General features: G+C 39.8%; 1 protein-coding gene across 4 annotated transcripts in view; it reads left to right on the plus strand.

Annotated features, from left to right (window-relative positions):
- gramd1a (GRAM domain containing 1A) overlaps nt 1-27,705 on the plus strand; it is a 45,533-nt gene that overhangs the window by 12,746 nt on the left and 5,082 nt on the right. For 3 of the 4 annotated variants that reach the window (XM_084726983.1, XM_084726984.1, XM_084726985.1), the window contains 14 exons: nt 7,135-7,354; nt 8,413-8,433; nt 9,224-9,308; nt 9,521-9,624; nt 9,855-9,950; nt 11,095-11,175; nt 12,742-12,860; nt 14,862-15,159; nt 16,769-16,922; nt 18,463-18,609; nt 21,042-21,163; nt 22,248-22,390; nt 26,331-26,434; nt 27,414-27,644. In XM_084726983.1, the coding sequence (XP_084583109.1) occupies nt 7,135-7,354; nt 8,413-8,433; nt 9,224-9,308; nt 9,521-9,624; nt 9,855-9,950; nt 11,095-11,175; nt 12,742-12,860; nt 14,862-15,159; nt 16,769-16,922; nt 18,463-18,609; nt 21,042-21,163; nt 22,248-22,390; nt 26,331-26,434; nt 27,414-27,644 (1,925 nt within the window). Of the gene's footprint in view, nt 1-1,770; nt 2,123-7,134; nt 7,355-8,412; nt 8,434-9,223; nt 9,309-9,520; nt 9,625-9,854; nt 9,951-11,094; nt 11,176-12,741; nt 12,861-14,861; nt 15,160-16,768; nt 16,923-18,462; nt 18,610-21,041; nt 21,164-22,247; nt 22,391-26,330; nt 26,435-27,413; nt 27,645-27,705 lie in introns of those variants that run through there. The other variant, XM_084726986.1, reaches the window with a different exon arrangement.

Genomic DNA, 27,705 nt, shown 5'->3' on the forward strand with positions numbered 1-27,705 from the left:
TAATATGATGCATTGCTGTAGATTAACCCACCCAACAGTATGTAAAGTAGCTAGAATGAGCACAACCGTAAACATCTACAGCAGTTAAGTGCAATAGACATGTTAATGCAGCAATATATTAATCCAGTAACATCAGATATAATAGGAAAGCACTGACAGGAACCATTTCACTGCACAATGAGTAATACTACATTTACTTTTGAATAATTTTGCATACATACATACTTAGTTGAGTTAAGAATGCAGAAATTTTACTTGTAGTGGAGTATTTTCAATCTGGGGTATTAGTACTTTTGCTTAAGTAACGGACTTGAATTACGCACCCACTGCACCTGTGTTACTGGCTGAGCCTTCCCTTTTAAGGAAGTTGGGCTTGTGGGTAACCTGTGTGATGGAGGTCAGAGTGGTTTGTTGTGAAACTGAGCAGCTGGTTAGTAGCTACAATTCTGACTAAAGACAATAAAAACAACCTGAAACTGGAAGTCTTACGGGTACTTTTTAGAGCTGGAAACCGCAATCAGATGGTATATCGCTTTTTCTCATGTGATTTTTTTTCCCCCTGCCACGGCAAAACATATCACAATTACTCATAGCTGCAAAGACATAGAGCGTTTCGTGTTTTCCCTTGCCATAGGTTCTACTACATTTTTGGAAAGGGAGAATTAGATGAGGGGTTTGCTAGGGTTGTTCCTATACCAATACCACGGAGCAATACTACACTGCCCACAATCCAAGAAGTAATAAATCATATCACATCTATATAGGGTTAGTAGTATACAGCCATTAAATGTATTTATATGTATGTATTTATTTAGCGCACTAATATCAGATAGCTGTATTTATCAGTACGCAAAGTTCAGATGTCTGAATCAGCATCTGGAAGGAAAAAAAATGGTATTGGAACATCTCTGGAACATGTCTTGGAACATTTCACCTCATCATTGCAGTCTGCCAGATCACTGCTAGATCCTGCTAAAGTCAACACAACGATCCTTTAAGATGCCTCTATTTGATAGACTGAAGGTCATCCCAACAAATGGGAAACATAGCATCAAATGATTGTTTTTATTGATTAATCTGTTGATTGTTCTTTCTTGAATAATCGTTTGGTCTATAATAGGGCTGCATAAGTGCAATATCGAAGTCGCAGAATCAGAACCAAATTGCAATTTTTGAAAAAGGAAATTGGGTGAAAAAGCAGCATTATTATAATAAAGTGCCATAGTGCTGCAAAGATGCCCTGGCCTAAAAATCTTGTTCTTCAGATGAAAGAGAACATGTTTATGTGGTACAGACCCCAACAAACATCACACCATCACGATTTTAACAGTTTTATTTGGTTTTATTCTAATAGTTTTATTTAGTTTTATTCGAATACTTTTTTTCAGGAAAATGAAACTTGTGATGCAAAATGATCATTTCCATTATTCATATAGAATATTAAAATCAAAATAATCACAATATGCATTTTTGAGCGTTTTGAGCACCCGTTTGTTTAAGAGCCTGCCTCAGTATTTATAATGTGTAGAAAAAAGGCATTCATCAGAAAGGTAACTGTTATTAAGTCTTATAGCGACCTGCTGTCTGTGATGTACGGTCCATCTGAACCCAGATAAAACTCCTCAAGTTTTGACTCCTGTCTTATCATCCTTGTCGGTGCCCCCCACCCCAGTCCAGCACCACCTCACTGTAATAAAGCAAGGCCTCACTCAACACATGGAGCCGCCTCCTCCCTCCTCCCTCCTCCCCCACCCTCTCCCTAGTTGCAAAGGGGATTACGGATGGACGCAGAGACTGCAGCCCGTTAGCGGGTCTTGCAAGCGGCATAGGGAGCAGCGGTCCGGCCGGTACCTGGGTGTGAGGTGCGGGGGCGTCGGCCACGATGGGAAATTAACATCCGACCGCGGGACGGTGGGCGATGGGCGCATTTCTACCCCGAGGCTGAGAGGAGAAAACAAGTCAGAATAGCGGACACACAGCCCTGTAGCGTCTGGCTTGTTTTAGCAGCACATACACACTCACACACACCAGGAACACCGATGCCATATTGATACAAGTCATCATCAACGTGTGTGTTTTTGTGGATATCTGTTGGATCGCAAACGCCTCATGACATGTTCGAGTAAGTGATACAAGGACAGTCTCCTCTAGTGTGATGAATAGCATATGCAGTAATCTGTCTCCGGTGCTCACATACCGTTAATGGACGCTTGGTCAAATGAGTCACAGCTTGCAAATCCCACTAATAATATGGCTGGGACAGGCACAGATGATGAAGCAGCACAGGTGTGCAGCCACGGTCTGATATTAGCTGTAGACACGGTTAGCTAACTATATGTTGATGTTCGTCCTGTCGGTGCTGGAGTCCCCCACCCCTCCACCCCGTTTCACTGACCATAGCGGCCGCCGTCCATGTTCAGTCCTGTGCTTCTTAATTTAAATCAGTTATATAGTTGCTCCTGACGACTCATGTTTGACTATGCTTCGTTTATTATGCGTTTATCCAGTTAAAATGTTGTACAAGAGTTTGCCTGACAAGATTGTTTTGGTTAGCCGGTATGCTAGCTGCACATTAGCTGGTCTCTGTATGTACACTTGGCTTTAGTATGTGCAGCTGCAGAAATTGGCACAGATACATCAAAAAGTATTTTAGTACAAATATTTGCTCATCAAATGTATTAAAAGACAATAAAAAACACTGGTATGAGAAAAAGTATTTAATTAAAATAGGAGTAATTTGAAGATATAAGTATACATTCTATACAAACTGTAATCACATTTTGGGCTTTTGTAGCCTCAATATGGGACTGACTGTAACCCCTTACATTGAAAAGATCACCTCTGCTAGTTTAACACATCATGGATTTAAAGTGGCCATACAGGAAGCTGCAAATTCAGTGGTGCATGCTGGGCGGTTTCAGGTGCTGCATGATATGGTTGAAAGTCATGTTGTGATTAATTTGAAATTTTCATATGCGATATGATTTGTGAGAATGATCATTTTTGCATTACAATTTTTATTTTTACTGGAAAAAAAAACTGTTCCAGTCATGATGATGTGATATTTGTTGGGGTCTGTACTAAACAAACATGCTTTCTTTCATCTAAAGAACATGATTTTTAGGCCAGCACATCTATGCAGTACTTTTTCAGAAAATTGCAATTTTGTTCTGCAATTTGGATATTGCATTTGACCATATTGCAATTTCGATAATATTGCAAATAATTGTGCTGCCCTAGTGGTGTCTAACTATGAGTAAATTCTAGAGCCAGGTCCAGGTGTTCAACAGTGGGTCAGTGTCCCCCAGGGAGGCCTCACAGCTACTGTAGAGGGGCACCAAATGTTTGTTTGTTTGTTTTTTCAAAAATGAAAACATATCTGAAAATACAGATTAACGTGAATCTAACATATTATTAGAAAGGATATATCAGTCTATTTATATAAAACAAACATACATTTAATTTACACAAAATTGACAATAGGCTGCCCATGACTCCTTGTGCAATCATGTGAGCAAGCTAACCTGATCAGTGTGCAGCAGCTATCCATAACGGCAAACTAGTTAGCTGCATGTCATTGAAACATATTGACCACTTTGCTGTTTTATTATCCCAAGTGCACAGACACTACGGGTATGTGCCAACACGAAAAGACCTGAAAATATTCAACGTAATATATGTAGTAGGGAGTCCCTGCACCATCTGTATCAGTTAAGAGGCGCATGGCTTGAAAAACACTAAAGACCCCTGTTTTAATGCACGTTTCCTAACTGCTCTTTTCATCTGTTGTATTTTAGTGTCATTCACTATCTTGCCTTAGCGTGCAATATCTGATCATATTTTTGATTGCATACCATTGTCTTAGGGGAAATTTGCATCTATTCTCAAGCATCTCAAGCAACTGGTCACAAGGAGCACAAATGAAATATGGTAGTTAACAGTGAGTGATTAGGCTTGTTGTGCATTTTCCTTTATAGCGATTTAAATCTGGTAATAAAAATGTCTTTGAGAATAAAATGATAAATTAAATATTATATTTTAACTATCTCAGATAAACAAACACTAGCTCTTAAAATATTTTGTTACAAATTACATCTTTTTGGTTTCTTCTCAGCAAAATACAAATGGCAGAATACTCAAAAGTAATTCAATACATATTTTATAAGCATTTATTGGAAATACTGACCATCTCTGTGCAGAAGAAAGGTGACCATATTAACATTAATTACACCAGAAAGATAGTTGGAGGTTTGTGTTGTGCCCTGATTTGTGTTTTTTAAAGTTTTATGGGCTTTTGTGCCTTAATGCACAGGACAGAAAGAGGGACTGAGAGTTGGGGGAGACATGCAGCTCCACCAACCAAGCTATCTTGCCACCAGTGCTCTGATTTGTAAACACATGCTGACCTAGATTCACTTCACTCAGTGTCCTGACCACACACTGCATTTATGTACGTTTACATAAAGATAGCTTAATGGTACTTGTCATCATGTTGCTCTGATTAACATTGCTGCATTAGATAACGTAATTTAGTTAAATAACGGGGGTAATTTTCCTTAAAAATTAACTTGGTTAGGTTCATGGATAGACCCCCAGCTTTCCTGCTCCTTGTCCCAGCCATCAGAGGTGTTGCCACGGATCTTTCCCTCTTCAGCTCCTGTCAGTCACAACTGCATTTAAGTTTACAGGGTCTGAACTCTACTTATGACACTTGATTTTTTTTTGTCTTTATTTCAACGTCCAGTGTGTAAGATTTACAGAGATTTATTGACAGAATATGTCAGAAATGGAATATAATATTCAGAAGTATGTTTTTATTAGTATATAATCACTGGAAAATTAGAATCTTTGTTTCTGTTATTCTAAGCATGTGTGCTCTGTCATGGAGGCCGCCATTTTTCACTGTCATGTTTCTACAGTAGCCCAAAGCAGACAAACCAAACACTGGCTTTAGATATGCCCTTGTGTGTTTTGTGTGAGTTTTGCTGCCAGTCCTAGATGCCACTAAACTCCACACACTGGTGCTATACCCGGCTAAATGTTGAAATCTCTTTTTTAAGAAAGGCTGAGGCAAGAAGGCAACATGACAACATTTTTGGAACATCCTGCAAGAGTGTAGACCAAGGGTCAGCAACCTTTGCGATCAAAAGAGCCATATTTGGCCAATAAGAGCAACTTTTAAATTCTCTGTTTTCCTCTGAGACTTTTCATTGTTTGGATTTGTCATCCATTGCTAGCCTAGGAAGTATATTTGTTGTGTTTTGGTACAGTGAATAGTGCATTAGTTAGTCTGTATATTGATGTATAGGCTACACATTTTTACAATTGGAGAATGTAAGAATCATTTTAAAAGAATATAATAGGTAGATGGATAAATGAATATTACAATTTAACCGTTATTCGTTTCCATATAATTGTCAAAACCACAGGGAGTCACTGGCGAGGGGCAAAAAAGCCACATGGTTGTTTATTCCTGGTATGTTAAAAATGCATATGTTTCCAACATGTCTAAAAGTAAAACAAGTTAAAAAATGATTTCTAAGCAGATGCATTGAGCATGCATGAATTCACCAACCAAAATCAGCTTTTATGGTTCCGTCCTTTTGTACATTGTTCCAGGAGAATAGGGAAGTGTGTTGAAAAGCTGTTTTGCCCAACTCCACCCTAACACAACTTAAACACATGAGGTTATATTTATAGAGGAAGTTGCAAAGCAATTTAACATGGGGATAGTTTTAGGAAAGAGTAAACAAAGTAATGAATTCTTGGTTTGGTGTTTTTAATGAAATTACTGTAGCCCAGAAGCAGCCACTGCAACATATTGTTGATTGAGCGAGCAGAGCATATGTCAGGTTTAAGGCTAGCATAAGTGTGGAGTGTACTGATTCAAAGCTGGCACTTTGGCAACTCCTGTACATCTGATTAATGGTGTCTGCTTAGGATAATGGAATTAATGAAGGTAAATAAATGTGTGTATGTTTAAAAGACAGAGGCACATTTCTAAGTTTACTGATGGTGAATGTAGCAGTTGTTCGACTTGGAGAAGAATGAGGTGCATCCATGGAAACTGTTGTGACATAAACATAGCCATTTTCACAGGCCACTGACCTGAACATTAAATGTAAATGTTTTGGCAGCAGTCGGATGACCATGATGAGGACAGAGGCTGAGCCATGTCAGAAACATTTAATTGTCAATAGAGTATATAGAATGTGGAATATAGTAAATGGCAATCATAATTAAGTTGTCTTGCAATTGCTTATTTAGAGTTTTCACTTTTATGTCACTATGTATGTGTCACTTCTCATAGTTACTATTGATTATATTTTTGTCAGTTGGCTAATCTTTTGAGCCGTGATCAGACTGTAAAAAGTAGGGTTGCCCAATATGTTAAAAAAGTCATATTGGGATTATTTTGATTGAGAGTGCAATATGATTTGGGGAAATTAGAATTTTTGCATTACAGTTTTCATTTGTGTGTGGCTCTGGTTCTCTAAGTTGTCAAGTTGTGGTTTGGTTCTGGTTCTGCAATTATGATGACTTTGCAATTTCAGTAACATTGTGATTAATTGTGCAGCTCTACTTGAAAGTTGTGACATCTCTGGCAGCTTTTATCTATGTCTTTTATCTATGTGGTAAACATGGGTCTAATGTTGCTTTTCAGTCTTCAAGAAAGGGCACGTCTCTGTCTTTACTCCGGTTCACCAGAAGAAGAGCTGACTTAAAAATCTGTAATTACAGCACAAACTCTGTGAGGTGAAGTTCTGACTTGGCAGTGCTTTATTCCAAAGGAAACTGCCTGTCCTGTGTTTTGTGGTTATACTTCTTGAGTCGACATTCTTAAGACCCATTACTGAATGGCTTTAAATACCCTCATCGTCTGGCTGCAGTACCAGTCAAAATTGGTTCAGCTGATAATAACAGTTACAGCCTTACATGGCCTTTCTTTGGTCTTCAGAAGGCAGCTTGAGATGGCATGATATTATCAAATAGGAAACGCCCGCAGCCTTTCATCATAGCATGACATTAACGGCATTACTGAGAAAAATTTAGAGATGCAATATGTGATATACGAGTTTCCTCTGTTCTCCACTGAGTTAAATCTCTATCTGTCTTTTTTTTTTTTGTCTCCAGTACGGCCAGTAACTCTCCACGCAGCACCCCCGGCAGCTCTCCCTCCCTGCGGCGCAGGGTCCTTGGGGGTGGCAGGGCCAGTGAGAACGAAGGAGGAGGAGAGAAGAGCAGTGGTGGAGGAGGAGGAGGTTCAGATAGCCCCCTGCCCTCCATACCCTCTGCCTCCTCCCTCACATCCGCCTACCCAATTGCTTCTCGCCACTTCAGCCGCAATGCCAAGGTAAGTCAGAATATCCACTGATCAAGATGATATGTTATAGATGGGTGCTAAGCAGGGTGGGAAAATAAGTTTTTAAAACCAGCCACCGACAGATAAATGTTCAGATTCACTCACTCAGTTGTAAATTATTTTCTCAGCCAGGCACAAGCCCTAAGAACAATCTCTGATTCACAATTTTTGGAAAAAAAGAAAAAGAAATGTATGCCTTCGCACTGGCGACAGCTGTGGCCAGAGGCATTATGTTTTTGGGTCATTCCATTCTTGTTAGTGCAATATCTTAAGAACGCCCGGAGGGAATTTCTTCAATGGGAAACATTGATCCAGGAGAACTGGAGCACACAGATTGATGCAAAGTTTTTGTCTTTGTTATTAAGACTCACACACTACATCTTCATCAGAGTCAAACACACTGAGGACTCACATCCTCTTAAGGACAACAATTCATATTTCCAGGTGATAATGCACTAATAAACAATACTTTCATTCCATTTCTGCATTATTTTCCCAATAAGTCCCTGTAAATCTCACACACTGGGCCTTTAATTACCAGAAATGTTTCTTGGTGGGGGGAAAGGCATCCTAACTCTATGGCAGTAAATTCTCATCCACACCAGATATCTTGAGTGAATGTAAATGTTTGTTTTCTATTTTCGTGACCTTCCATCTTAGCCATGTGCGTTATTACAATGCTCCCTGTTTCTGTCAACAGACCGTAAAGTGTTTGCATGTTTGCTGTCTGTAAATTGACCTGGTTGTTATACTATTGACTGTTAATTACAGCAGGTCAGTGACATGTAACATTTTAAAATGGATAAATGCTGATCATTTTGACACTTCTGAAAACTGCATAATCTCAAGGTAACACAGAACAGGCTTAGCCTAGGAACTGGACTGGCAGGATCACCTGCATATAAATATCAAAGTAGATTACTTAACCAAAACCATGTATGCTGTTAGATTTTCCATACCTGTATGAAACCAGTTTCTACTGTAACTTGTTTAATGTTAGAGTATTTGAGAACCATTCACCACTAATTATTTTGTCCTTTACTTCACAGAAAATGCAGAGCTGGTACAATGTAAGTATATATTAACACCTCAGGGTACTTGAATTTCTCATGTTTGTCTTTTACATCCACATGGGTGGAACTAGTTGACACAGTGAAATCGGGCCATCTACTGTCCCTGTCTTCAGGCTTTACAACCATTGTCCCAAATATTCTGAAATTGCTGCTCAGTAAACCTAAAACAGTACAATAGGTTGTACACAGTTGCATACATTTTAGTAGGGCAATTGTTATTTAGACTCTTTTTTCCCACACATTAGATGACACGCAAGAGAATACATGTATTAACAAAAATGCAACAATTAATTGATTATTATTTGACTGTTAAGTTAATCGTCAACTATTTTGTCCATCAATTAATTGGTTTGAGTAATTTTTTAAGAAAGAATGTCTCTTATTCCAGCTTCTTAAATGTGAACATTTTCTGTTTTCTTTACTCCTTTATGACAGTAAACTGAATATTTTTGGGTTGTGGACAAAACACCAAAACAGTATAGATGAATGAATAGCACTACAGACCAGAGGAAAAATGTGTATTATTGATTTTGGGGTGAACTGCCCCTTTTAAATTGAATTTAGCATTGGCATTAAAAAGTCTTACATTAACTTGCTTAATATATGCTGGTCCCCTGAAAATGCGAATCGTCAGTTTTGAAGAATCATAGTCTTCATCCTTAAGAGTAACAGTGTTTTTCTCACACGCTTTACTAATGTTCTGGTCTAACCCATCTGGGCTGTTGTGCAAGCTAGTTGTGAGGTAGAATGCCATGTTCTCCTTTCTCTTTCCTGTCCTCACCCACAGGTTCTCAGTCCTACATACAAACAGCGGAACGAGGATTTTCGTAAACTGTTTAAGAAACTCCCTGACACAGAACGACTTATAGTGGGTGAGTTAAGCATCAAAGACATGCTAGCTTAAGAAACTCTGTGTGCTGAGCTCATCTGAGCTACACCTGTGACACCACTGAAGAAGAATGAGTTAATTCATTTTAATGAAATTAAATGAAATATTAACCTTGAATTGTTGAAATGATTCCCAATACAAACAGGTGGGTCTGTGTCAAGTGACCTGTTTGTCTTTTCCTGTTTTTCTCCTCAGACTACTCTTGTGCTCTGCAGAAGGAGATACTGCTTCAGGGCCGCCTTTATCTGTCAGAGAATTGGCTCTGTTTCTACAGTAACATCTTCCGCTGGGAAACCACTGTAAGTCATGCACACACTGTGTACACACTTTCACCTGCGCAGTCAAACACATGCTGGTTGTAACCTTGTTAATGTTGCACCTGCAATCAGATAAGAGGTCACTTTAATGCACTTGTTTGCCGATCAATATTAGATACACTATGCCCAGGGCCTTGGTGAGATATGAATATTGCACACAGAAATACACACTGAAGCATACACAAAGTAAATCTCTCTCCTTCTCTATTCAGATCACTATCCTGCTGAAAGACGTGACCTCTATGACCAAGGAGAAGACTGCCAAGCTCATCCCAAACGCCATCCAGATCAGCACTGACAATGAGAAGGTCAGACTCGAGTACAAATGATGTCGGGCCCCAGTTAAGGCGTTTAAATGTAGTCTGTTACTTCAAAAGCATATTTCTGTAGTGTATTAAAAGGACAGTTCACTCCATGAGTAGATACACGTTTCTCTCTGTGTGGTGATATGTTTGGCAAGTCTAGATGGGTTGAAATTTCCTACCAACTAGGGTTGGATACCGAAATCCAGTGCCAACAAGCCAAGTGTACCTCCTGGCACAATTCGCTATGTAGATTATGGTGCCTCATTTTGTTGCCACACACCAGAGCTGTTGATCAAAATAGTTAACCTCTGGTGCAGATATTATAGACACCTTACTAAATGTGCCTAGTTAACATTACCGCAACACAAACTCTATGTGGCTAGCCTTCCACTAGCTAGTAGCCAGTATAAACAGTTGCCATGCCCAGCTAAACGTGTCTTAGCATCTTTAAGTGGGCTGTATATCCCTCAGAAGGCTTCCAACGCCAAGTGGGACATCCAACAGATGTTTAAAAATGTGTGTAAAAGGGGGAAGCATTTGGTGACACATGGGTAATCACAGGGATGCAACATGCTCGACTGCTTGTGTGACCCCATGCCAAGCTCATCAGCTGCCAGTGTGAGCATCTCTGACTCTGGTGATGAGGCACCGAGAGGTGGGACGGGACAATAAACAACCGTACCCAATCATACTCACAACAGGGTCTGTGGATTATTTTGAACAACCTGGTCATGATTTCTGGAAAGAAGTTGTAGTAAAGTATTTTTATGGCACTTTGAGCACCACAGGCCCGAGTGCCATCTAATCTCCAAACCTCTTCAACTTACAAAATAAGTGAGGAAAAACATGTATTTTTGATTTTATTGGTGGACTGTCCCTTTAACACATTCTCTGTCCTTTACAGTTTAAGTGTACTGCTTCTACAAAAGCATGAAAAGTGTTGGCTGTTGATACTGTTTTGCTTCACATGATCCTTTTTTGCCAGTGAAGTGGTATGAAATGAGCTGACTCAACTTGATCTCTGCTGACCATCACAAAGCAAACATCCCAGCAGAGGGAAACCATCCGTTAAATCCACTGTCACATTTTTCTTCTTTCTCCCTTCTTTCTCCCTTCCTTCCTGTCCCATTGATATTCACCCTCTCAGCACTTCTTCACATCTTTCGGAGCAAGGGATCGCAGCTTCATGATGATTTTCCGTCTGTGGCAGAACGCACTGTTGGACAAGGTACAACCTCCTCGCCCACCCTCCTGACTGTTTGTGCTGCTGCCTGGTGTGACACGACTAGTAGTTAATGTCTTAGAATAGAGCACAGTGTCAAAAAGCAGGAGATGGCCACAAATACAGGCTTGAGAGAACAATTTGAATCACTGTTATTTACTGAGTTTGAATATAGACTTTTATTTTGGTAGCGCTACTGCAGAAACACAACAGTTTAGTATTAAAGCACATGGCAGCAGACAGCGAGATGAAACATGCAGTGGAAACTACAAGAGAAAAGATATAGCCTCTAGCAGTGGGGCTGGTTATTGGTACTCATCAAGTGAAATATCCCAGTACCAAGAACTGTAGTATCAAAGTATTCTCCAGTCGAACAATACCTACCTTTCATCCTTATTGTTTCTAGAGCTGTAAAAAATGATTGTGTATGGTTTTGCCTGCAGCCAATCATCACAAGCATTCTTCAATTTAATTTAATGTCTAATAGGCTCACTACCACAAAGTCTGTGGTGTGGTGAAGTCGAGCGCAGTGTATTTGACAGAGTTGGGAGTTTATCTTGCGTCTGAAAAATATATCCATAAAATTGCAGGATTATGTCAAGAATGCTTCCATTCACATGATCGGCAGTCTTGCTATACCAGACAATCGGCGGTTTCATCATAAGGGAGTTGCTTGTACCATGACGAGTACAGCTAGTGACAAACTTACAGCCCTTACATTTTGTCGAGAACCTGCCTCACTGTATATAAAATGTGCTTTATTCAGTGACTCCTGGTCCTCTTATCACTCAGGATGTGAAAAAACAGAACCTGTTGATTGTGTGACTACATCCCTGTACAAAAACACACAGGTATCATAGCTCAAGTGGCTAACGTTTTGGAGGGAGAAAGTTCTTTTGTGACTTCTGTGTGTGTAATCTTTCTAATTACATATGTTCACAGTCTTATACTTCAACAAATTTGCTGCAAACTGCGACTGTCTTGACTTGTAAAATTATCTTTTGAATTGACAAACATAAATGTAATTTGCAGCACAGTTCAGACGGGATCAAAAATTTATTTCTCTCTCGCCATTTACTACCGTTCATATTTTTTCCCACAGTGGTTCACTGGAAGGGAAGGGGCTTCACCTCCCTATAATCATCAAATGCTACATTATGACAAGAATAAGCGTGTAATCTTAAAAACTGACCCACTTGCTTTGGATTAAATCATCATGGTGGTCAGCAGATTAGGGTGTAGTCTATTGTGAAACACAATTTCAAACAACAAGAGAAGACCAAAAATGTGTTGATTGACTGTTTAAATATCATAGATAAATCATGTTTAGTGTTGTTCCTTATTAATTTATTCATTGCAAGAAGTGCCCCCTATATGTAGTTAAACCGATATACAGAATTCTTTGCCATTGAAAGGGCACTGAGAATCAATCAAAACTATCACACTATATTGCACAATGAACAGCACAATGAAGGCATCCCAGACTAGTTATGGCAACACATAAATGTAGATATCAGCAAATCAGTCATTTTAATTTGATCCTGATTAAGAAGAATTTTGTTTATTTTGCAGTCTCTGTCCCCTAAAGAGCTCTGGCACATCGTTCACCAGTGTTATGGAACTGAACTGGGCCTCACAAGTGAAGACGACGACTATGTCTCCCCCACCGCCGAACACATGAACGGCCTACTGTGAGTATTCATGTATAGAAGCATGCTAATATATGCTGCAGTGCATGTTATTTGAGTCTTGTATTGTTGATGTGTGAGTGCAGGTAAGTTAACACACTTAACAGACTGAAAGAGTGAGAAGTCTGTGTGAGGCTAGTGTGTGATTGGTAATTTGTTTAATTTTGCATTGCATGCATATGCTAGACACATGATAAGTAACACTTCAAAGCTTGAGTAAAGCTTGTGGTGAGATAGGGCACGGGTATGCTTATTTGTTTGAATATTTCAAAGCTCCAGTCATAATGTTGATGTCCGGATTCCAAGTCAACATTCAAATGCTGCACAGCTTCTTTTTTCCTGTCTGTTCACTCAGTTTAAATCGAATGTTTCAGCACAGTTGCAGATAAAAATTATGCTGCACTAATGTTTTTAGCATTGCACCATTTGTAGAATTTGATTTTAGGGGTTTGCCTTATGGTATCATTCACAATACATCTGATTTCACCACCTCAAGGAGAAGCACCAGAGAAATGCTTAATAGCTAACAAACAAACATTTCCAACAAGGCCAAAGCGCTTTAAAGTCCGGAAGTCAAAATTGATTGAAAAAGATAGTTGCAATCACTCCCAAAGCAGGATTTTATTGAAAAAAGCATCCATACTTGCTGGACAACTTTACTGTGGTCAAAAAACTGTTTGCTCTCCTGCTTGCCGTCCACAAAAGGAGATACACACGAATCTAACAGCACAATAAAATACGAAACTAATGAGTTATGTTCATTAAAGAAAGTCGATTTCATTAAGAAGATTAAAGATTTTGAAAAAGATTTTATTAAAGTTTTTTTTTTTCGTTTTAAGGTGTTGATGTCATAAAATATGATGCCTAAAAAAATTACTTTTTACTAAATACTATTGATTGTCAGCTTTAATGAATTACAGTATGTCATTAATTGTGCTTTCTCTTCTTTGTTAGCACTCAGAATTATGTTTGCTATTATTGTCATTAAAGTATCAGTTACTTGAACAACTACCTTACTAGTATTGCGGCATGAGAGGCAGAAAGTGTCTTTTTTTTGTGGTCACTTGCTTTAAAAAAAATAAGGTTCTTGGGATGCATGAATGTGCAAATACCACAAGGCTAACTGACAGCTTGAGGGTTTAAGCAGATGAGCAAATCCTTGCTTATTTGGAAACAGTTGTTTGTGTGTATGTTTTTTTTTTCTCTTTTTTTCAGACTTTATCCAAGTCATTTAAGTTTTATGAACTGGTATTTTTAATGTCAGCTTGCATCAAAATTTGCAAATAAACTCCCACACTCTAACTTACAAAAATACATTTATATTATTTCATATATGCAGTTAACTTGATAGACAGATGTGGGAAATGGTGGAGGAAGTACAAGGCTCATTTAACTGAAGTAATAGTACTAATACTAGGCTGTAGAAATACTCTGTTACTTAAGTAAAAGTATGTAAGTTCATTAGAAAAATGTAGTTTTAAGTATTTAAAGTAAAGGACTCAATTCATCAGAACAATATCACTTAGCACAAGCAGGATAGTATTGGTGTAGTTGTAAAGGTGGAGCTCAACTGTTTTCAGTATTTTCAATACAATCAGTTTATTCAACTGAAAATTCTGAAAATAGTCGGAAATTCCATCACAGTTACCCAGAGCTCAAAGTGACACCTTCACAATGCTTGATTTGTCCAACAAATAGAACAAGTCTTAAATCCTCACATTTGTGAAGCCATAGTTTTATGCCTTTTTGAAAAATAAATTAGCTGGTTAATTTGTTTACTTCACCGGCCATTGGCAGATAGACCAAAAAAATTAACTTTGGACCCTGATATACTAAGTGTTCTTCTGTTTAATGTCAGCTAGCATGACATGCCCAGTCGCTTAAAGATCTCCTATGCCTGTCCTTAACAGACACTTGGCTCTTTCTCTGTTGTCTTTCTCTCACAGTGTGACTTTCTCTGTATGTTTCTCTGTCTGACTCACTCTCACGTCCTCTGGTCCCCAGGCCAGGAGACGAGTCCGTGTCGGTCACAGATCTACTTGACCTGAGCTCAGTGTCGGTTCCTTCCACGGGCAGCTCTCCACCTCCCCTGGTGCCCTGCGGTCCAGCCAGCCCTCCCAACCTTGGGGGCTCTTCTCCTCCTTCCTCTGCCTCCTGTCTGCCCATAGAGGTGCCTTCCTCATCTGGACGCAGACTCAGCTCTGACCCTCTTGAACCCAGCCCACCCAGCTCCCAGGGCTCGCTGCCATCGACCACTCCTAACGCCTCTGCCTCTGCTCCGGCCTCTGCTGCTGCCTCCTTTGTGAGTGTTCTTCTTGACATCCACGCATACTTGTGCCATGCAACATTGCAATAGCTGGTCAGTCTAGTGTTAATGCATAGTCTAATTACATTACCCCGTGGCTGCAGCGCAATCGTCACATCAGCATCATGCTCCCATGATGACAGCATTCATGCTACACTGAAGCATCTGTCTTTATCAGCTCTGCGTGTTTCAAAGTATAGGCAGCAAATAAGCAGTCAGACTTTCTGAGCAGTGTGCAGTTTTCCTTAAATGTGTGTGAATATTTCTGATCTATTTTTCCATTAACACGCTGCATATGATTGCGGCATTAGCATGGCAGTTTGTGTGCATAGTGAGTGTGCTTGAGAAAAAGAAAGAGTGTGCCACTTCGCACGGTGCAAAGAGGTGTTGGTGATCAGAGCAGAGTAGTGAAGTTGTCTTGTGGCAGTAAATGTACAGTGATGGTTACAGTTTTTCCATGAATATAAACTGCAATAGAAGCAGAAGAACTTCCTGTGTCTTGTTTTCCAGCTGCTTGGTAAAGTGAAGGCAGAGTCTGTGGGATTATATACTGGAGCAGAGCTGCTCTCTGGCTGGGAACACACTCTGCTCTGCCTAGGTTAAGAAATGTTCATAAATATATGTATTCAGTGCCTTTTTACTGGCCATTTATTTGCGTGTCCCTGAATAAATAGGGCGTTGCGTCTTCTGCAACAGATCACCTTGCATCATGATTTGAAAGGCGGAATTTCTCTCCTCCTGTCTGTGTGTGTCTGTTTATGTGCATCGCTGTAAAAAGTGTCTGCTTGTCTCTCTCTGCTTAAAATAACTGACATACATGTGGAATAAGTACATGATTACAAGAACACGTTCACAAACAGCAGTGAACATGTAACTCAACAACATCCTGTCCCACCATGCTGGCTTACCCTTTTACACAGATGTAGATCCAGCTATGTATCATATCTGGCCCTCTCTCCATCTGTAATAGTGTTTTTATGAACTGAATTCAAATGACTGTACTGCACAAAACAGGCACTTCATTACAAAAACAAATAATTAAAAGACAAGGTGGGTTATTTTGTTAATAATACCCTTCAAATACAGCAGGAGTGTTAAGATAAGGTAAAAATGATGCATTCGATCAACATTTAAAAACAAAAATTGAAAGGACAAAAAAAATACTAGGTAAGAAATACAGCATATATATAAGTATATTTGTGTGAAGGACCAGCTTGAAAATGAGGTGGTTCATCTCAAGAGGTTTATCCTTCTAAGAAAGTTGTTGCATAAGGATGTAGAACAGTGTGTATTTGTTGTGATTGGTTCTATGTCCAATCAATTCTGCTCTAAAACATCTGCAGCTGTGGTTGTTTCCCTTGCAATCTTGATATGGACAGATGAAGCCCAAGCCAAGCTAAAGGGAATAAATGGAGTGCTGTGTTGACAGTGTGTCGGTTTCAGATTAATTGCACGGCCACAGTGGTATGTCTGCTCAGGCCGCGTCAACACAAGGTCAGCTCAGCTGAGGCCTCTTTCCTCTCAAGTCATATGACAATGGGGTGATTTCCCTACAAACCTCTAGCTAACTGTCCTCTGGTGTGCTTTTTCCCCTTCACTGCATCAGAATCTGGAAGAGGGAGGGGACAGCCTGTCCGAGTCAGCCAATCACATGCTGCCCCCGCCAACCACCAGTCTGGGAAACCTCTCCTCATTGGATATCACCAACGATGAGGAGTTGCCCACAGACCCCAGCAACTCCTCTGACACGCAAGAAGAGAGTGAGTGTTGTTTGGGTGAACAGACCACCACAAGAACTAAATTACATAAAAACTAGAATACATACATTTTAACAGTAACTTTTTTAAAACGGTAGGTACTTTTAGTGATGTACTCTTATGAACTGACTAAACCAAAATTCAGTGAAAACACAATACTCGGTTGACCTGAACCTGACCCTACCTTAAGGACTGAGATTCATTATTACCTGCATTCTAAAATTTATTTTGATAAACTCTTATGAGATGTCTTTTATGCTGTTATACTATGTTAAACTCTATTCTCTATATTTGTGGTGTCACCTTAATTTTCTGTGGTTGTTTGCTTTAATCTGACTGTGAGCTAACTTTGTCTTCTTGAAGGTGCTAAAATTTATTTAAGTGAGTTCTATTATTGTCTCTTTCTCTTGATCTCTGGGAAGTTTGTTTCTGCTTCATTGTTTCCACCTTTTCTTCCTTCCACGTCAACTAAATCAAATAATTCCTTTGAATGTTTATGCATGTAGTTTTGACATAGTCTGACGATTAACCTAAAATTGCTTCTAAGCTGGTGTTATGACCCGAGTGCCTGGAGGTTTAATGGGACAGTCCATTCCAGAATCAAAAATACATATTTCTCCTCTTACTTGAAATGCTGTTTATCCATCTAAATTGTGTGAGCTGCAGAGATTTTGAAGATCTTGTGATTGAGATGTCTGACATCTTTCCAGTATAACAGGACTAAATGGCCCTCAGCTTCTGTAGCTCAGAGTGTCAAAAAATACATTGGAAAAATTCAAGAGTAACGTCTCTTTCCAGAAATCATGACCCAGTTACTCAAGATTATCCACACACCATGTTGTGAGGAACTATTTAATAGAAAGGAAGTATTTCTGGTAGATTCTAATTGCAGAAAGAAAGTAGTTTTGGTGGATTCTATTGTAGACAGAAGATAGTTCCTACATGAAACTGTTCACAACAAGGTCTGTGAATATCCTGAGTAACCAGGTAATGATTTCTGGAAAGAGACACTGGTGTTGAATTTTTCAAATGATTTTTTTATGGTGCTTTGAGCACCACAAGCCGACTAGCATTTAGTCCCATCATATTTGAGACAAAGCAGACATCAAAGCAGGCTGATATCTCTAAAGCTCATCAACTCACACCAAAACTATCTAGATGGATGAAATGCATTGCAGGTGAGAGGGAAAAAATGCATTTTTGATTTTGGAGTGAACTGTCCCTTTAATATTAAGTACAGAGAGCATATTTAAGAGGATTTAATGTGTAAACCAGAAACTGCTCAGTAGACATTGACTCATTCAGAAATAAGCAAAGACATGGAGGGGTAATTAGCCTAAAACAACCCTGTGTAAGTATTTCAATTCCACCTGTGCTGGTAAAAGTTAAACAACACAGTTGGATACATTTTTATAAGTGAAACCTGCACACGATTTATGACTAACCAAACAGGGATAAATGTTTTAACACAACTGAAGTTATTGAGTACTAAAATGACCAGAAATAGAAATAAAATCTTTCCCGTTTTCCATCTGCGCCTCAGGTGAAGTGGAGTCGTTCTGCGCTGACCTGAGCGGGCGGCTGAACATCAACACTGCGGTCCGCATGAGTGTAGACAAGCTGCACGACCTGCTCTTCTCCGCTGACACACACTTCATCCAGCACCTATTCTCACAGCGACACTTTACCGGTAGGCAAAACACACACCTACACACACAAATATGATGGTCAAAACATTATAAGTGCTTGCACACTGAAAAAATCAGATCTTTATTAAGATGACACAACTTTCATTCGTTATTAGTTGTTGTTTTTTTATGGGCTCATTGAACTCATGTTTGGGAGATTGCTGTGAGTTCTTTCTCATGCTGTGAAACTGTGTTAAGCTTTGATGAAGTGATGCTCTTATATTGCCTTGAATGCGTCTGAACAACCACCACAGAACTTGCATCAACTTGTTGCGACACATAAAGTGCAAGAGAGCGAGTTTTTCCTGTTGAGACAGTGACAGTTAAGGCCCAGTGTTTGTTGTTGCTCTGCTGCTGACTGGACTGTTGAGGCTGCTGTCAGTGGGAAAATCACTTCTCTTTGATTCTTTGTGTTTGTCACCAGAACCTGCTGTTTGCTGTTGGTGTTCTGTGACATTTTCCTGCCATTGAAGGGAAAGTTATACACTTTACATGTGGATGCCCAGTCAGTGTTGCTGGAAGATGTAGTCAATTAAAGCAATAAAGTCTCCAGTGAGTTCTCCTGCTGCAAAATCTGATGTTCTTCCTGAATCCAGTGATAATTGTCAGTTAACAAAACAAACAACAGTGTCCTTGCCAAAAGTACAAAAGCCAAGGAAGCTTTCCTAGTTGACTAGTAATTTCCAACATGGACATTAATGTTCACAATATGGTTTTATGTGAGCTTGAATGCCTTTCATCAGTTCTCTGTGTTATGGATCTCCCTTGACTTGTTTGTTTTTGTACGGGCCATATGGTCAGGGAGGGTAGTTGTATACGCTGCTTGAATTGAGGAGGGCACCTGCTGAGATGCTGTTTTAAATGGTGTGCAGACGCCACTTAATCAGCGCACTACAGGCGTATGCTGGTGTGTTAATAGTGCAGGACCTACACTATGTTTTAGCCAACAAAGTAATTACTATATGTTGGTGAAGCACAAAAACATGAGTGTGAGTGTCAGAAGTTTGCAGGCACTGCTTGCACAGCTCTGCAAGCAGAAGAACTACACATTAGGGCTGCCCCCAACTGAAGATTTCCCTAGTTGAGAAGTAGCTGTTAGTTAAAGTCAATGATCGACTTGTTGTTGCATGTTTATGATATTATTTTTGAGCTGCTTGTTAAATGCTAAGGGCAAAAGCAATAATGATTCTGAAAGCCAGCAAGGAGACTGAACATTGAGTTAATTTATTTCAACACAGTATAACCTTAGACAAGGTACGCAGGTATAAATAACTTCTCACTTCACAAAAACAAATACTCATCAACACAATGGATGATATCTAGTTTAAAAAAATTATTTTCTATAAACTCCTTAACCACTTTGTGTCTGCTGTTCCCACCTGAATCCACCATGTCTTCATTGGCCCCACAGTTACGGTCTTGTACATCACTTTGGTAAAGGGACTGTATTCCCAGTTGCCAAAGCAGCCTCCCTCTGCCCCGCAGGCTCAATTTAATATGACCGCTAACTGTGCTGACAGGCCTATAGCACAGTTAGCAATAGTAATATGGGTACTGCAGTGCTACAAGTGAAATGGTTTGTATTGCAACAATCCCCCGTGTGACTAACGAGCAAATATGTCTGATGTTTTATTCAACTATTTTTTGAATTTCAGCTGTGTAAGTGAACTACAAATATCAGTTTATTCAGATGCGACAAAGATAGTTATCCTAGGTAATAAGACAAACACACTTTCTAACAGCTCTACTGGTTTTTTAACTGTGAAAGGGGTTAGGGACTTGACGTTCTTTCTTTTTAAAGTAGTTTTGTTGCTCCTATGAAGCAGCTGCTACTCTTCAGCTCATAAATACAAATGTAGTGACATTGCCCCCACCCCTCAAAGACATTCTGTAGCCCACTGTATTGTGCTACTAATGAGGGTGCCACACTAGCTGTTTACGGTGTGTTAATCACCCTCGATTCAATGGTTCCTCTTTCCTTTGCCACTCTGTTTCATCATGTCCTGCTTTATCACTGTACAACTAGGTTTTTATTTGTAGGTTGTTACTTAAGGAATTTATACGGTGTGCATTTTGGACATTTTTTTCTTTTGTAGTTTAAATGAGGACAGAGGTGAAGCTGTGGAGTTGATTTGGCTAGTGGCTACCCCAGTTGGAGGCGCAGCTCGCTTGGGAACATTGTGTTGCTCTAATTGGGGCATTTCTTTCTCTCTCTTTTTTTTTTTTTTTCAAAGGAGCGTGGTTCGACCCTCTCTTTTTCTCTCTCTTTCTCTCCCCTCTTAGCATCTGAATCTTGTGGTCTCTCTCCCTTTCATTTACAAATTCTCAACCTCTCCTGTCCTTCTGAGCTCTCATTTTCACAAAATCTCTTTGGGTCATTCATTCTCTATTGCCTCGCTCATGTTCTCCGTCTCTTTTTTACCCCTTCTCTCAGACCTGTCGGTGGGTGAGTGGCAGCAGGACAGCAGCAGTGGGAATACCAGCCGTGTGCTTAGCTACACCATCTCTCTCAACAATCCCCTCGGCCCCAAGACCGCCCCTGTGGTGGAGACGCAGGTCAGTTCATGACAAACACCAGCTTTTTTTTTTTGTTTCATTATTTAGCCCTTATGCCCACAGGCTTTGCTAAAGACAAGCAAGGAGACAGAAACATTCTGCTTATTTGGCTTTAACTCAAAGAGAACTTTCTCTAAAGTCAAATGTAGTTGTGCAGTTGTCAGTGATACTCAAGAACACACATATATTCAGAAATAACATATATACATTTTGGAAATAATGTTACATCTACCATCTGACCAAATCAGTGTTGCCATCAAATTAAAAAAAAATACATATTTACAATCTAACAAGTAGAAATGAATTTAAAATATTTATTAAGCTAATGTGCTATTTTGCTTAAAACATTTTGAATCATCTTTGTTTTCATAATTTATCACATCCTTCCTGGCACATGAATCACCGTCCACTGTGACACATCAGTGTTGAATACATGGTACCACTGTGACAGCTCAACAATGTTCAGTGGTGTTTGTTGTAATATTTATTACCTTTTCCTTGAAGTAGTACACAAGTTATACTGAATACAGAACAGAAATCGGAAACAGGAAGAGATTAACATCGAGGTTATGCCAAAAATGAAATGACCTTGTATGAAAGTTTGAAAGTGTTTATATTTGTTCCAAATGATTACACTGGAAGACAGATATTGTTTAAAGATGGGGATAACGGCACACATTTTCATACAGTCTCCTGGAAGATATTAATAGTGTTGTATTAAGACGTTCACGTGAAAAGTGACAGAAATAGCTGTGTGAAGAAAAGTTCTAACCCTGCTCAGAATAGAAAATACTTTATTGACTACCCTTTGGTTGCCAAAGGCAGAAAAGCCAGACGCATTGACAACACAACAGAAGATAAGACATTGTCACCTCCACATAGCTGGCCAATCAGAGGGCCAAAAAGTCTTTGGGGAGAGATGGTCTCTGAACCTTTTTGACAACCCAACAAGTAGCTCTGATAAAGCACACAGGCTAAAGAAGCCATAACCAGGGTCAGTCGATGGTGTTTGTAATGTATCAGAGGAAACCAACATGTTTGCATACTGTTCACCAACCACCTCCACTTTTCTTCCTGCTTCCAGACGTTGCATAAGAGCAGCGCCAGAGGCGAATGCTATGTGGTGGACTCAGAGGTCATCACCTCAGGCATCCCTTATCAGGACTATTTCTACACTGTCCACAGATACTGCCTCACCTCTATCAACAAGCACAAAAGCCGGCTCAGGTAGGTTTGGTGTCATCTTATTGGGGTAATACATGGGGGTGGGATTTTCTTTAACTTTGAGCTCATCCACTGATTGTGAAAACCACAGCCAAGTGACATTCATACTCATACACCAATGTTGAGTTGGGATTGGAATCAAGAGTGGGAACCGTTGAGAACCGGTGCCAAATTCCAAGCCATTGGAATCGTATACCTCCGAGCTTATCAATCAGTTCCTTTTAACAGTGCTGTTGTGCATTACAGAACAGTTTGGGCTTTTCCACTGGCACTTTTGGCAGCACTGAGCCAAACCATGCTGTGTTGATTTTACCGTGCCGAGTTGCACCTGAGAATGACCTGCTCTGGAGTGGGGCCAAAGTGAGCCTGACCTGCCTCCAAGCAGGCTGCAGTGACGTCTCCCCGACTGTGAACAGCCCATGACGACCATCTTTTCTTTCCCTCAAACAAGCCAGCTGTAATAATCAGTTCATATCTACCTGTGCAGGAGAGCAGGGTGAAAGATGTTTCTAAAGGTCTCTGTGACTGTGCTCAGCCTTCAGTTCTTCAGAAGCTGATCTCTGTGGTTTGAGGTTTAGTTTTTTTTTTTTTTCTGTGTAGCTGTTTTTACACACGTATTTTGCTGTCATGTTCCCTATGAGCAGTATAGACGTCATGTCAAGTTACTGCTGATGAAAACCTATATATATACATAAAGGAAGTTTCACCGTTCTGCAGCTGCTCTACTTGAGCTGAGCTGTTCGTCTTCAGTCATGAGACACCTTCAAGCGAGTATCCCTGTTTTAATGGAAATGCCGTGCTGGGCTGGCATGCCGATTCAAACCAAGTCAAGCCAGGCCAGCACGTGTATGAAAAAACGATAAATAATTTCAAACTCATGCACCTACACTGCTGGAAACCTGGAACAAGGAGGAGTCATGTTAGAGAGGAAAGAAACAGTCCAAAGCGTGGCTTCATTTCATAAAGAAACGATGACAACAGCACAGGTTGCGATGTCTGTAAAAAGCTAATACTAAGTAAAGCTGGAAACACCAGCAGTACGCAGAAACATCTTTCTACACAACGTTCAAGGAGTGCCATGTATTTGACACACTACACACAAATGCTGAGCAGCACGTCTGTTATCTTTTCTACCTTACCTGAAAGTAGAGGATTTGAATCAGTCAGAGACACCTCAGTCGTCTGACCCGTTTTTTGGGAGTGTTTTGGGAATCAGTGTGCACTATAATAACAGGATAAAACTGATTAAAGCTTACAAATATATAGAGAGATAACATTTCGATGAGGAATTTTAAATAAAGGGATTCATAAATATACTTTATTTTGCACTATGATTAACTGATGAGAGAAGGTAAAACAAGTGGTTGATAAACAAGTTTCAGCTCTTGTTTTTAGTGGCATCATTGTACACACCAAAATAACAGCGATGCAGGTTGTAAACTTTATAAACTGGGTCTCTAAATTGCCACAAACAACAAAACTAACTGTGATGGAAGCGGAGAAGAGTGATAGAAACAGAGTTGTTGTGCTGGGATTTTATACCTGACCTGTGAGCAGCAAGATGCACAATTTTATTTTGTCTGTCTATGAAATCTGATGTTTTCACATCTCAGATGACGAAGAAAGCCATTCAGACAAGTCTTACTTGTGTACTGTAAGCTGATATTGGAGTTTAGTGTAGCACTGAACTGGAAAAAAACATAATAAATCATCCAGTCCTTGTACCTAGCAGCCAACCAAGAGCCTTAGTTGGAAAACTACAATTTGATATTTGTTTTACCCTTGATAAGAGTCCCATCTACAAGAGCTGACATTAACTAATTATTTTCACTAAACATGATATAAGGATATGTAGCAGCACTGCATAGTGCAAAAAGACCACTAAATTCAAAACTGAGCAGGTGCTTATTGCAGGTTTTGTGTTTTCTACTCGCCAGTTAAGGGGAATCATGCCTCAGCTTTAAACAGAAATCCAAACAGTGGAGAGAGAGAGAGAGAGCACCGTCACGTTGCATCACTTCTTTACCTTTGGTCCATAGAATCCTTGTTTACACATGTGCTGTCAGTTCCCAGCAAAGAGATGATGCAAACTGTAGTTAAGTGGTTATATCCCTTAGCCTGGGAACCAGAAACTCTCAGCGGTAAATGAAAAGATCCCATCAGAGTTTCTCTCCCTTGTTTCTTTTAGTTTCCCTTGGTGCTTTCCTGATACTAAAAAAAATCTTGCATCACATTTAACAGCTGCTCGATGATGTTGCTTTCATTTGTCTTTGAGCTTTTTGTTTCTTTTCTCACATTTGCAGGCATCACTGGCCAAACATATTGTATGAGACTTGATGACACGTCTGCATATTTATAGTACAAGAACAATGGGGTTAAATATGACCATAGCCTCAACAATGTGGCTGCAAGGCAATGTTTGATTGTCCCACTGTCCCACTGGCTGCTACACAATAATCGTGTCACTAGTTCTCTTCTTTTGGAGCATTTTTTTTCCACTTATATTCTGAATTTGATCCAAATGGAATAAAATGGCTCCAGTGGTGTAGCACAAAAATATAGGCCCTGCACATATGTAGCTTCAGTGCCCCCCCCCCCCCCCCCCCACTCATTTAATACATCCATTGTCACAGCTGTACAAAAAAACCACAAGTGTATGTGTGGTGGTTATTAGGGTAATCAGTAATTAAGTAATAAAGTGTTTATTTTAGAGTTTTTTTTCTGTCCTAACTTTGGAAGGTTTTAGAGGCAATATATTGATCTTATATCGATATGAGACAAGGTATCATCTTTTAAGTATATCTTGACATGGCATAAGTGTTGTCTTTTCCTGTTTTTAAAGGCTGCATTACAGCAAAGTAATGTCATTTTCTGAATTTACCAGACTGTTCTAGCTGCTGTATTATTTGCCTTTACCCACTTAGTCATTATATCCACATTACTGATGATTATTTAGCAAAAATCTCATTGTGTTACTATTTTGTGAAAGCACCAATCATCATTCCTGCAATATTGATATTGATATTGAGGTATTTGGTCAAAAATCTTGTTATATTTGAGTTTGTCCATGTCCAGCTCTACTTTACTATTACACTCTACTATTTTAACCAGGGCAAAGGAAGCCATCTTACGCTGCTGCTTCACTGAGAACATATTACTGTATTTCACAATAAAAGACAACACAATATTGGCATAATAAGATTTGAGAAACCTAAAGACATACACATGCTGAAATGTTAGGAAATGTAGGAAGTCTTCAATCAAAGTGCAAACGACAAACCAACTCTGATTGTTCTGTGTCGCCTAAGTGACGATTCTCTGAGCAATCTGATTGGACTCTAGGTGACACCAAAAGGTACTAACCACAACTTTTAACAATGGAAAACCAAAAATGTGCAGGTCAGGTCAAGCCAAGCTATGCCATGCAGTAGAAACACAGCATTTGAGGTGGTGACTACTAGTTAAAGTCAGATAAGCAACAGGCTAATTTTAGTGTTCCAACACGCAAGTAATTATATTTTCTGGCATCAACACAAGTTGAGTGTGTTGGGATTGGCATATTGAGCATATTGGGCGTATTTCTAATGAATTTCTTTGGAACATGGAAACATGATATCTTAGCCAGTTAGTTTACTCAAGTGGTCGTGTAAAAAAAAATTGGTTTGATCGGTTTCAAAGGAAATTTGTAGGAAATTGCAGAACTTCTGTCAGCCGCCTACACAAGTTCCTGCTCGTTGTCAGGTGCTGGTTAAGTGCCCCAGGAAATGTATGATATCAGTAACTCAGGGCAGCACTGATCAATGTTGGAGCAATTTAGAACATGTTGATTTGTCCTTCCTAAAAATATGAAAGGTGTTTTTCTTTGTAAAGAGAAGTAATCTGACCCATGCATTAGAGTTTGTATATATACTAAATAGGGTTTGTTTGGTTTTCCTTTTGCCAGAGTTTCCTCAGACATCTGCTACAGGAAGCAGCCGTGGAGTCTGGTGAAAGCACTGATTGAAAAGAACACCTGGAGCGGCATTGAGGAGTATTACAGACACATGGGTGAGTCACATGGTCTACATCTATTACATCTTTCTGCATACACACGGCCTGGAAACCGACCTATTCAGGCTTATTTCCCTTTTGTGGATAAGCGAACAAAAGCGAAGTGAAAATGCTTAAGCAGGGCACACTTGATATGAAAGCAACATGTACAGATCACAACACATAAGGACACTATATTTGTCCATTTGGGTATATTGTTGCCAGGTTTAAGACATGTACCCACAAGCAAGCATTTTGAAATCACAGTTAGTGTGGGATCATGGTCCAATATGTGAGACACTCTACTGTGATGTGGATACTTGAAACCCACATACACTGAGAAATTATTTTTTGCAAAGTAAGAGAAAACTTGTGTCCAGCAGTTAAAGTTTCCAGTTAAACTGGAAAATATTTGCTTGCTCAATAGATCTTTAGTCAGAGTCTTAACTAGATGAACATAATTGGCCCTTGGTTTGTATGAATCACCCCACACAGTTTGGCACACATGTGGATTGTGCATTAATTGCAAAATTTAACCATGACAGTGTGAAATACAATTTAACTGCCAAGAGGCACTGCACACTTAAATGTTTAAGTGTTCCACACAGTGTGGTTAACATTAGCAGTGTAGCAGCTTGCTCTGCTTGCAGTTTAATGTCTGTGTCTGTGCTTAATGTGGTTATGCATCGCTCCAGTTGATTGGTTTTATGCCAGTTTATTCTGACACAGCCTCCATACAATCATATTTTTATTTTCTATATCAAAATACCAACAAACTAATAAAATATAGAGAATAAAATACCAAGAATGTAACCATTTATTCAGTGCCAGGATTTTTGTACTTCTTCTTTCTTTTCCTCAGCTTTCACTTTTTGATTGGCTATTCAACCTCGTTAAAGACGTATTGTGACGGTTGTATTTGTCCTTTCACTCTACTTTCCTGGGCTGTGTGTATTTTAATTCCACCATCTATTTACTTTCCCCCCCCCCCATGCAGAGAGCGAAGTGTGCAAGCTAGAGACGCTACTGCAGTCTGAGGTTTCCGTGGTAACCACAGGCGAAGCAGTTGGCGCCGATGCTGCCAAGACGCCACCCGCCCTGCGCCGCCGCAAACGCACCTGCTCTCGGCGGCAGGGCGAGAAGGAGCGAGAGAGGGAGGCAGGAGGAATGGGCGCCGGAGACCGAGGGGACAGAGGAGTCGGAGAGGAGAGGGACAGGAGAGAAGCCAGTAAGTCATGACAGGACGCAGTTGTTGAAATGCTCAAGATCGGTGTTGGAATTTCAGTCCT

The sequence above is a fragment of the Lutjanus erythropterus genome, chromosome 9 (assembly GCF_056507025.1).
Source record: "Lutjanus erythropterus isolate fLutEry1 chromosome 9, fLutEry1.hap2, whole genome shotgun sequence".
Taxonomy (NCBI): Eukaryota; Metazoa; Chordata; class Actinopteri; order Lutjaniformes; family Lutjanidae; genus Lutjanus; species Lutjanus erythropterus.